Source organism: Heloderma suspectum, chromosome 6 (assembly GCF_057233095.1).
Source record: "Heloderma suspectum isolate Gila_16-S chromosome 6, 16-S_ref, whole genome shotgun sequence".
NCBI lineage: Eukaryota > Metazoa > Chordata > Lepidosauria > Squamata > Helodermatidae > Heloderma > Heloderma suspectum.
In genome coordinates this window covers 100,762,190-100,774,382 of record NC_139463.1, presented here as the reverse complement: position 1 = coordinate 100,774,382, position 12,193 = coordinate 100,762,190, and the positions used below count along the sequence as shown (strand labels likewise).

The 12,193-nt window shown below is 45.3% G+C and overlaps 1 protein-coding gene across 3 annotated transcripts in view; it reads left to right on the top strand.

The window, feature by feature from the left end:
- Positions 1 to 12,193, top strand: part of TMEM143 (transmembrane protein 143) — a 24,575-nt gene extending 12,382 nt beyond the window's left edge. For 2 of the 3 annotated variants that reach the window (XM_084805600.1, XM_084805598.1), the window contains exons 4-7: positions 5,907 to 6,043; positions 7,551 to 7,830; positions 9,905 to 10,097; positions 10,217 to 12,193. In XM_084805600.1, the coding sequence (XP_084661726.1) occupies positions 5,907 to 6,043; positions 7,551 to 7,830; positions 9,905 to 10,097; positions 10,217 to 10,383 (777 nt within the window). In that variant the 3' untranslated portion in view covers positions 10,384 to 12,193. The remainder of the gene's footprint in view (positions 1 to 5,906; positions 6,044 to 7,550; positions 7,831 to 9,904; positions 10,098 to 10,216) is intronic. The other variant, XM_084805599.1, reaches the window with a different exon arrangement.

Below are 12,193 nucleotides of genomic sequence, written 5' to 3'. Positions count from 1 at the left end.
TAATATCATTCCCTCAAGTGAGCAGTCTGGCTTTATTTCCTGGAGGATGGACTGGTTTGATCTTCTTGCAGTCCAAGGCACTCTCAGAATTTTCCTCCAGCACCACAGTTCAAAAGCATCTATCTTCCTTCGCTCAGCCTTCCTTATGGTCCAGCTCTTACAGCCATAGGTTACTATGGGGAATGCCATTGCTTTCACTATGTGGACCTTTGTTGTCAGTGTGATGTCTCTACTCTTTACTATTTTATCAAGATTTGTCATTGCTCTCCTCCCAAGAAGTAAACGTCTTCTGATTTCCTGGCTGCAGTCAGCGTCTGCAGTAATCTTTGCGCCTAGAAATACAAAGTCTGTCACTGCCTCCACGTTTTCTCCCTCTATTTGCCACCTATCAATCAGGCTGGTTGCCATAATCTTGGTTTTTTTGAGGTTTAACTGCAACCCAGCTTTTGCACTTTCTTCTTTCACCTTCGTCATAAGGTTCCTCAGCTCCTCCTCGCTTTCAGCCATCAAAGTGGTATCATCTGCATATCGGAGATTGTTAATGTTTCTTCCAGCGATTTTAACTCCAGCCTTGGCTTCATCAAGCCCAGCATGTCACATGATGTGTTCTGCGTACAGGTGGAATAGGTAGGGTGAGAGTATACAACCCTGCCATACTCCTTTCCCAATCTTAAACCAGTCCGTTGTTCCGTGGTCTGTTCTTACCATTGCTACTTGGTCGTTATGCAGGTTCTTCAGGAGGGAGACAAGATGACTTGGTATCCCCATACCACCAAGAACTTGCCACAATTTGTTATGATCCACACAGTCAAAGGCTTTAGAATAGTCAATAAAACAGTTTTTCTGAAACTCCCTGGCTTTCTCCATTATCCAGCGGATATTGGCAATTTGGTCTCTAGTTCCTCTGCCTTTTCTAAACCCAGCTTGTACATCTGGCAATTATCATTCCATGAATTGCTGGAGTCTACCTTGCAAGATCTTGAGTATTACCTTACTGGCATGTGAAATAAGTGCCACTGTTCGATAATTTGAACATTCTTTGGTGCTTCCCTTTTTTGGTATGGGGATATAAGTTGATCTTTTCCAATCTGTTGGCCATTCTTGTGTTTTCCAAATTTGCTGGTATATGGCATGCATCACCTTGACGGCATCATCTTGCAAGATTTTAAACAGTTCAGCTGGGATACCGTCATCTCCTGCTGCCTTGTTATTATTAATGCTTCTTAAGGCCCATTCAACCTCACTCTTCAGGATGTCTGGCTCTAGCTCACTGACCACACTGTCAAATCTATCCTCGATATTATTATCCTTCCTATACAGATCTTCCGTAAATTCTTGCCACCTTTTCTTGATCTCTTCTGCTTCTGTTAGGTCCTTGCCATCTTTGTTTTTGATCATACCCATTTTTGCCTGGAATTTACCTCCGATGTTTCTAAGTTTCTGGAAGAGGTCTCTTGTCCTTCCTATTCTATTCTCTTCTTCCGCTTCTGCGCATTGCTTGTTTAAAAATAATTCCTTATCTCTTCTGGCTAACTTCTGGAATTTTGCATTTAATTGGGCATATCTCCCCCTATCACTGTTGCCTTTCGCTTTCCTTCTTTCTTGGGCTGCTTCCAGTGTCTCAGCAGACAGCCATCTTGCTTTCTTGGTTTTCTTTTTCTTTGAGACGTTTTTTTTTTGCCGCCTCCTGAACAATGTTGTGAACTTCTGTCCATAGTTCTTCCAGGACCCTATTTACTAGATCTAGTCCCTTAAATCTATTCTTCACCTCCACTGCATATTCATTAGGAATATTAGTGAGCTCATATCTAACTGATCTGTGGGTCTTGCCTATTCTCTTTAGTCTGATTCTAAATTGTGCAATAAGAAGTTCGTGATCTGAACTACAATCAGCTCCAGGTCTTGTTTTTACAAACTGCATAGATGTCCTCCACCTTTGGCTACAAAGGATGTAGTCAATCTGATTCTGGTGTCGACCGTCTGGTGAAGTCCATGTATAAAGTCGTCTCTTAGGTTGTTGGAAGAGAGTGTTTGTTATGCACAGTGAGTTGTCTTGGCAAAATTCTATCAGCCTATGCCCTGCTTCATTTTGTTCTCCCAGACCATGCTTGCCTGTAATTCCAGGTGTCGTTTGACTACCCACCTTAGCATTCCAGTCTCCTGTAATGAAAATAACATCTTTTTTTGGCGTACTATCCAGTAGGTGCTGCAGATCCTCATAGAACTGATTACTTTTGCTTCTTCAGCATCACATTACAGAGTGATGCATTTCACAGATGCATTTCTTCAGCATCATTACAGAAATGACTTAGTGGATGAAGTAGCAGTTACAGGAACTCTGGGGGAAAGCGACCATGTTGTACTTGAGTTCTTGGTTCTAAGGAAAGCAAAAGCTGAGTGTAGTCAAACACGCACCCTGGATTTTAGGAAAGCTGGTTTTAATAAACTCAGAACAATGATAAGTAAGGTTCCATGGCAAGTGACGCTAACGAGAAAAGGAGTCCAAGATGGGTGGGAGCTTTTAAAAAAGGAAATTCTCAAGGCACAATCACAAACAATTCCAACAAGAAGAAAAGGTGGAAGACAACAGAAGAAACCAATGTGGCTTCACAAAAAGCTTAGGGATGACCTGAAAACAAAAAAGGAAGTGGAAAGAAGGCCAAGTAACAAAGGAAGAGTACAGGCAGGTAGCACAGAATTGCAGGGATGGCGTCAGGAAGGCTAAAGCTGAGAACGAGCTGAGGTTAGCGAGGGATGCTAAAAACAACAAAAAGGCTTTCTTCAACTACGTGCATAGTAAAAGACAGGGGAAAGAAATGGTTGTTCAGCTATTAAATAAGGATGGCAAAATGATAACAGATGACAAAGAAAAGGCAGAGGTGCTCAATTCCTACTTTGGCACAGTCTTCTCCCAAAAGAGGGTGTATGACCCCCCTGGCAAAGGCGAAGCACAGGCTGAAGGGGCAGGATTACAGCTTGAGATCGATAGGCATATGGTCAAGGAACACCTAATTACTTTGAATGAGTTCAAATCTCCAGGGCCAGATGAACTGCATCCTAGAGTCATAAAGGAACTGGCAGAAGAACTCTCAGAACCGCTGTCTATTCTCTTTGAGAAATCATGGAGGATGGGTGAAGTGCCAGATGACTGGAGGAGGGCTAATGTTGTCCCTATCTTCAAAAAGGGTAAAAAGGAGGAACCTGGGAACTACAGACCAGTCAGTCTGACGTCAATCCCTGGGAAAATTCTGGAGCAGATGATAAAGCAATCCATCTGCAAGCACCTTGAAAACAATGCCGTGATTACTTGAAGCCAACATGGATTTGTCAAAAACAAGTCCTGCCAGACAAATCTGATCTCATTTTTTGATCAAGTAACCTCCCTTGTAGACCGTGGGAACGCTATAGACATCATATACCTCGACTTCGACAAAGTGCCCCATGATATCCTGATGAGCAAACTAGCTCAAAGTGGGCTAGATGAAACAATGATCCGGTGGATCCACAGTTGGCTACAGAATCGGACTCACAGAGTGCTTATCAATGGGATCTTCTCAAACTGGGGAGAGGTAATGAGTGGGGTACCACAGGGCTCAGTCCTGGGCCCAGTGCTCTTCAACATGTTTATGAATGACTTGGAGGAGGAGGTGCAGGGAATGCTGATCAAATTTGCATATGACACAAAATTGGGCAGGATAGCTAATACTTTGGAAGACAGAAACAAAATTCAAAGTGATTTGGATAGACTGGAGCACTGGGCAGAAAACAACAGAATGACATTTAATAGGGATAAATGCCAAGTTCTGCACCTAGGAAAAAGAAACCAAATGCACAGTTACAAGATGGGGGATACGTGGCTCAACAACACTAAAAGCAAGAAAGATCTTGGAATTGTTGTCGATCACAAGCTGAATATGAGCCAACAGTGTGATGTGGCTGCAAAAAAGGCCAATGCTCTTTTGGGCTGCATTAATAGAAGCATAGCTTCCAAATCCCGGGAAGTACTAGTTCCCTTCTACTCAGCACTGGTTAGGCCTCATCTGGAGTACTGTGTCCAGTTCTGGGCACCACACTTTAAGAAGGATGCAGACAAGCTGGAGAGGGTTCAGAGGAGGGCAACAAAGATGATCAGGGGACTGGAAACAAAGCCCTATGAAGAGAGACTGAAAGAACTGGGCATGTTTAGCCTTGAGAAGAGAAGACTGAGGGGAGATATGATAGCACTCTTCAAATACTTGAAAGGTGGTCACAGAGAGGAAGGCCAGGATCTCTTCTCGATCATCCCAGAGTGCAGGACACAGAATAATGGGCTCAAGTTGCAGGAACCAGATTCCAGCTGAGCATCAGGAAAAACTTCCTGACTGTTAGAGCAATACGAGAATGGAACCAATTACCTAGGGAGGTGGTGGGCTCTCCCACACTGGAAGCATTCAAGATGAGGCTGGACAGCCATCTGTCAGGGATGCTCTGACTTGGATTCCTGCATTGGGCAGGGGGTTGGACCCGATGGCCTTGTAGGCCCCTTCCAACCCTACTATTCTATGATATGATTCTATGATCTGTGGTTGGGGTGTATATTTGGATCACTGTGATGTTAAATGGATTACCCTGAATTCGAATTGAGATCATTCTGTCATTTTTTGGATTGTATCCAAGCACTGCTTTAGCCACTTTATTATTAATTATGAAGGCTACTCCATTTCTTCTGTGGCCCTCTTGTCCACAGTAGTAGATCTGGTGGCCATTTGATGTGAAGTGGCCCATTCCAGTCCATCTCAGTTCACTGACACCCAAAATGTCTATATTTAATCTTGACATCTCCCCAATAACCACATCCAATTTGCCCTGGCTCATAGATCTTACATTCCAGGTTCCTATGGTGTGTTGATCTTTAGAACATCGGATTCATCGTTCACCACCAGCACCATCAGCTGCTAGCCGTCCTTTCGGCTTTGCGATAGCTGTGTCATCACATCTGGGGCTAGTTGAATTTATCCTCTGTTCCTCCCCAGTAGCATTTTGACCATCTTCCGACCTGGGAGTCCCATCTTCCGATGGTATACCGACATATCTCTGGTTGTACTGATCCATTTAGTTTTCATGGCAAGAATATTGGGGTGGGTTGCCATTTCCTTCCCCAGGGATCGTATTTAGTCTGACCTCTCTGCCATGACCTTCCCGTCTTGGGTGTCCCTTCATGGTTTAGCTCATGACATCACTGAGGTGCTCAAGCTCCAGCACCACGACCCCAGTAACGATCTCCTTTGCTGGAGCATATAACCATAGGTTCTTACAATTTAGCGACAACAACAAAAAAGAGACAGTCACAGAAAGAAAAAGGTTGAACAAGCCACTCAAATCAGTTCATCATGTGCACAACCTACAGCAACAGTTTTTAGGACTTTGCTCTAATGTTTTTAGCAGCCACTGTGAATAAGGCTACTGGATTAGTTACATAAGGATCCATATTTACAAGTAGTTTACACATCTGCTCAGCCAAAGTTCTATCAGACATTCCTCCCAGCAAAGGTACGATAAATCTTTTCCTGAGACTGGCATATAGTTCACAAAAAATACATATAATGAATAATATCCTCTATTTGTGAAGTCACACATACACAAAGGTGTTGAAATATGGGAACATTTATATACCTCCCAACCAGATATGCAGATTACTGGAAGTGTAATTCATAAATGCCTTATGCAGGTTTCAGTGCTACGTTGTATCTGTTTGAATATCTTTATTTGAAGAAAAAAATGAAACTTAAAAGCAAACAGACCCAAACTCAGAACATTCACGCTCAGCATGGGATGCCCCTTAAAGACGTAGCTCCAACTCTATGCTGGGGACCCCTGTCTCCATTAGGAACTGTATTTTCATACTAGGTCTGACTTCCTCTCTGCAGGTGTCAGTGAATCTGGATCAGTATGAATATATGAGATTCTGGGCTCTTGGCCAACGGATAGGACCGCTGCGTGTGATGACTACCATTCAGGCCCAGAGAAGGGGGTTCTTTGGCACAGCTCGGATTCCACCAGACAGGCAAGAAAAATCATCTCCCTAGTATCTGTTACTATCCTGAGATTCTTTTGAGGGACCTGTTTCCAAGGCCTTGTATCAGAGGTGGGCAACCTGCAGCCCTTGGCAGGCAATCTGTTCAGACCTCTGGCAAGAACAATCTGTCTTAGAATCACAGAATCATAGAATAGTAGGGTTGGAAGGGGCCTATAAGACTGTCATGTCCAACCCCCTGCTCAGTGCAAGAATCTAAGTCAAAGCATCTTTTCCCTGGCAGTCTGCTAGGTGGGAAGAAGAGGAACAGAGAGAAAAGGGAGTGGCAGAAAGGGAGAGGAATGGAAGTGGCAGAAAGAGAAAAGGGGTGACCCACCTACTCTCTGGCCCTGCCCACTGCCAAAATATAGCCCCCATCAGACTACCCATGAGTGATGCGGCCCTCAAAAGAAAAAAGACTGCCCATCCTTGCCTGTATTAACATAGGAAGCTGCCTTCTGCCTGGTCAGATTCCTGCCCATCTATCATGCTATCGTCTACTCTGCCATAAAAGCATAAGAGCCCTGGTAGATCAAAACAAAGGTCCATCTAGTTCAGCATCGTGTTTCCCACAGTGGCCAGCCAGGTACCTCTGGCAAGCCCCAAAGCATGACATCAGGCCTTCCCCCGCTGTTCCCTACCTACTGTATTCAGAGGCATGCTGCCTCTGATCCTGGAGGCAGTATTTAGCCATCACAACATTTGATAGTCTTATTGTCTGTGAATTTGCTTAATCCCCCTTTAAAGCCATCTAAGTTGGTGGCCATCACCACATCTCAAAGGAGATCACCATAAGTTGTCTAATCACCTATCACCTCCTACTTCATTGTTTTATGTGAAGATGCCAGGGACTGAACCTGGGAGCTTCTGCATGCAAAACAGGTACTCTGCCACTGAGCTACAGTCACTGGAGCCTGGTGGCTCCGATGTCAGTGTGGGGATGAATCCACTCCAGATTTCAGTCAGAACCAGCGATGACTCGAAAGGAGCTATCCCGTGCAAGCTCCTTTCGAGTTCTGACTCTGTGAGCGAATTCACTGCCCAACTGACATCAGAGCCACCAGCCTCCACTGGCTACAGTCCCTCTGCCAGACCTATATTACTGTGACAAGCTTCTAGCCAAGTCACTGAAGCAGCAGCAGTAGTTCATGGTGTTTGTGAGGATTACTGAGGTAAAGGACATGAGATGCTTTAAAACTTCAGGAAAGTACTCTTGAAGAAAACAAAGTGAAGTCTTCATAAAGAAAGATCCAGGATTCTTCATAAAACTTGGAATTTCTATTGGTAGAAAACTCTGGATTGCTTGCTCCCAGGGGGAAAAGGACATTCTAGTTTTTAGAGTGGGAACCTTTAACAAGATAATCATTTCTCACTGCAGAATTCTGGGGTTTTCTGCATTAAACGGGGTTGGTGGGTTAGCCTTTGGTCATGGTGAACAGTGCGAATGCTTTCCCGACCCTGTTGATGTATTCTCAGCCCTTCTCCTCTCCCGATCCAGACATTACTTCAAACGGGTGGTGGTAGCTGCCCGGATTAAGAACTCCCACCTGGTGCTGAAATGCTTTAAGGACATTCCCCTGGAAGGCCTGGAGCAGCTGCTGCCAGCTGTCAGAGTCCGCACCTCCATCTTCTACCGGGCCCTCCTCAACACCATGCTCATCGTGAGTGGTTTAGCCCTCTTTGTCAATGTCGGGATGGTGGTGCTTTCCGACCTTAAGATTGGCACCACGACACTGCTGATCTTCTTCACTGCCTTAATGGCCTTCCGGGCTTGGAAGGTATGTATATTGCCTCTGTTACCAGAAGACTGCAACTCTAACCAGTGCCTTGCAGTAAAACCAACTTGTCTTTAAGAACATGGCCCCTCCCCTTAGGGCAGCTTCCCCAGTCGGATGTCCTCCAGGTGTATTTTGGAGAACAACTCCCAGCAGCCCCAGCCAGCATGGCCAATGGCTGGAAATGCTGGGAGTTGTAGTCGAAAACATTCAGAGGACTCCCAGTTGAGAGAGGCTGCCTTAGGATATGCCAAGGGTAGGTCTGTGCTGCCAAGCACATGGGGCAGTGGAATAAAATATAATTTTTATTATTATTTATTACATTTCTATACCACCCAATAGCTAAGGTTCTCTGGACGGTTCACAAAAACGTAAACCCTCCAAATCAACATGATAAAATATATAAAACTTTTAAAAGTTCAAATCAAAATAAAACCAAGGGTAAAAATCTAAACACAATAAGGGAGCAATACTTCGGATTCTTTGATCTGAGGTCGGAGACAGCGCTCCAGTGTCAGAGGGGGGAATCGGACATCTGACCCCCACATGCCCAGTGCAGAAAGAACCACATTGGTTGGCTCTCTGAGGTCGAGAAATGGTCCTCAGAGAGAGGGGAAAGGGGGCATTCGGTCAGTGGGGAGGAGACTGGAGAGATCAGGATACGAGCTTTCCTGGGGCCCCTTCAGCCTCCTTCCCTCCCCCCCTCCCCCCCTCCCCCTTCGAGACATCTTTGCTAGACGGGCAAAACAGCCTGTCTAGCGAAAATATAGCACGGGGACAGGGAGGCAAAGATTACCTGTGGGTTCAGAGGTGCTGTTTAGCATGTTGGGGGTCAGACCCCACCTCTGCCTTGACCTCAAGTCTCTTGGGCACATTGCTTGTCCTTTGCCATGCCTCCCATGGCAGCCATTTTGTGGTGGTGTCCAGGACAGTTTCCAAATTGCGAGATGTGGTCACAGCCCAAAAAAGTTGCCTCCCCTGGGCTAAAGAGTTGGAGGGGTATAACTATGCATAAAGGAGTGAGCTTAATTTAATGTGGGGTGGGGGGATTCCAGGGCAGAAAGCCAATTTAACCTCTATCCCACATGGTCTCCAAGTATACCATAGCTCCATGGCTGAGCACACATTCTCCAGTTAAAAGGATCTCATGGAGCAGGGCTAGATGGACCCATTTTCTGACATCCTGTACAAGTCAAGGCACATACATGTGTTCACATGCACCTCTTTGCTTTCTTCAGCATAAGTAACTGCCATTTGTTCCTTTGTGGGTGGTGGGAGAGCGGGGAGGGAAAGTAACCAAAATGCTGAACTTAGAGATACTGTTCAGCCACAGCAAAATCTGCTGGTTGCAATAAGGGATGTTAGTTCAGTTTGTATTTTGATTACAACTTTTAACAAATATACACCTCTCGAATCAATATGCAGTTCTCCTTCAGTATTCGCACTTTTCAGAATTTTGTGGTGCAGTTCTCCGAACAAAAGAAATGCATATGAAAATGTGTATGTTAGAGAAAAGTGTGCACAAAAATGTGTATATTTGTCAGAAAAAAATCTTTCAAAGTAGCATTATATTAAGGAAAATGGCTTTAAAAATGTGTGTTTTTAGGCAAAATTGCATACAAAAGGCATATATTACAAAAATGCATATTAAAATACTCATTTTGGTGCAGTGATTTTTTTAGTTGCAGACTTATGCGGAAACAGGACAGAACAAACTTAAAACTGGAAAAATGAGAAATTCAGGGAAACTGAAATTGATAACTTTGTCCATTTCTAGCTGCAATATGTCTCTGATGCATTGAACCCCCCCCCCCCCCAGTGGTTCTTGCTGTGCTCAAGAACCTCCCCTAGCCCTGGTCCCTCATACTGATGGGCACTTTGCTAGGAAATCATAATAAACGCATGGTATTGGCCCCACTCCAACACACTCTAGGTTCCTCCCTCTACTCCAGCCCTGCCAGTGAACCTAGGAGGCCTGGATCCCAGCCGTCCTCTGGTATGTCTCTGGCATGTGCCCTCCTATCCCCAAGACTTGGCTTTCTCAGGAGTCAGAGTAATCCTTGTGTTCTTTTTAAAGGTTTTTGGCCAGCGCCGCAACATCCACTCCCTTGAGCTGGTGCACATGCTATATTACCGCAGCACGTCCAACAACTCTGAGCTGCTGGATGCCCTCACTCTGCGTGCCCAGGAAGAGCATGCCAAGGAGGTCATCTTGGCACACAGTTTCCTTCTCCAGCTGCACCACCATCACGCCCTGCAGGAGGACACAGGTATTGCCTAGTCTTGGTTCTTTGGGATGGGGTAGGGCTGAAGGAAAGAAAACTGTACCCTCTCCAGGAATGGATTTTGGTTGAAGCAGGTTCTCTGGCCTGTCTTTTTCTATCCCCAGACTCGAAAACCATCGAACAACTAAAGCAAGAGGTTCAGGCTTGGTTGCACCTCCACTCCGGGTTGGATGTAACCTTCTGTGCCGAACGTGCCTGCAAGCATCTCAGGGAACTAGGAGTTGGGGGTGTGGGCCCTTCCACAGTTGGGGCCCATCCTGGGACTGGGTAGGAGGCCCCTCTGGTTGCTCTAGTCAGCAATTTTGGTTCCAAATGGTCAGGCCTCCTGACAAGTCCTCTAATGTTGAGCATGCCAAGTTTAGAAGGCACAGGTATGGGTTGACTTATTTTTCCCAGGGCATTATGGGAGCGGTGCCCAGGGGCATGGTTGCTGATGCTGCATGGATACCCAGAAGCTGCAAGATTTCTGCTACTGTTTTTGGACTGTTCCTGTTTGGATGTGTATATTCCTCCAGAAATCATGTTGGGTGAAACACAAGCACATAACACCATGGGAGGTGCAAATAACTACGTGACATTCGTACAACTTCAGACCTCATGGGTGGGAGGTGCATATTACACCTCAGAGTCAACTATTTGTGGAGGAGGGTGGGGAGTCTTGCTTTTAAAATTTCCCTTTTTGTTTTGGTGGCAGGGGTGTGTGTGTGTTGTTTGGTGGCAGGGTGTGTGTGTGTTGTTTTTGAGCTGCCTGTTCTTTTTTCTCTGAGGAATGAGGGGAAAGCAGTTTCTTACAGGCTGCTCACATTTGAAATGAGACTGGTGCAAAGCAATGAATTTCTTGCATTTAGGGCAAGATGGGTTTTTAATATCCTTTGCTCTCCTGCAGGGGGCTTTTTAAAAAGTATTAAATCACTTTTATAGCACTTTGAAATGCATAACATACACTTATGTGGAGCTTAAAGACCATACAGCATACTAGGCTCTTGTTTTTCCTGTTTTATAGAGAGGTTACAGAGGTTCAGAGACCCACACTGTATGGTGCTGGACAAATCAGTATCTTCAGGCAGTGCTTTTGCTTCTTAGGGAAAGACACTCTGCACATGTTCAGAGGCACTTTTATATATTATTACATTTGCTATTCTAGGACTCGGCCTCAATACTGAGACTAGATTCCAGGACTTGGAACAAATTTAAGTCCCGAGTTAACAGATGAATTGAGACTTGAACCCAGGCCTCATGTGCTTAAGTCCCAATATTGTATCCACTGGACTACATTGTCTTTTTTCTGGACACCAGACACTTCACAATGTAACAGAAACATGCACATGTGGTGGGAATTCCTGGGCAGGCTGTTGATAGAAGTGGAGACAGCTTTGCTACCTCCTCCTTGAGCGTGCAATAAGATCTTATCCTACCTTCATTGAAGAGGTCCCTGCATACCTGACTTCTGCCTTCCTGTATAATAAGGCATGCATGTTCAGTGCATGTGTGTGCACACTTGGGGAAACTAGTACTTTGCCCTAAAGAAAGTACTTGCAACTGTGAGCAGATGTAGTACTGTTCACTGCTGGCTGTGTAAGACTTGAGAGCTTTCATCCCAACCATCCCAACAAGGTCTTCTGTATTTGGGGGGAGTTATATTGAAGGGGCATATGTGCGAGGTGTGTGTATTCACCCCTCATGGCAAGACAGCGGTGCGAGAAGCAGCACCTGCCAGAATCCTCCATTATGTGTCTCTCCAGGAAAGCCTCAGCCATAGAACTGAATAGGATGCAAAGATGAGGAGGTGGATGCTGTTTGCGTGTACTGTACCTGCACCTTTGGTCTGTTACAAGATGTCGGAATAGGGCTGTTACCTGCCAGCTGGTGCATGTGGTGGTGGGAGGGATGAGCCCAACAACAACAGCCTGGCTTAAAGCCTGACCAAGCCTGTCATACCCAAAGTAAACACTAAGTCTTAAAATAGCCCTGGTTCCACCCACATTGGAAGCCGTCGTGGCTCGGGGGGGGGGGGAGAAGGTGCATGAATGTCTACTGTATCTTGAGTGGAATAAAATATTTTTCCCACCTCCACAAACTTT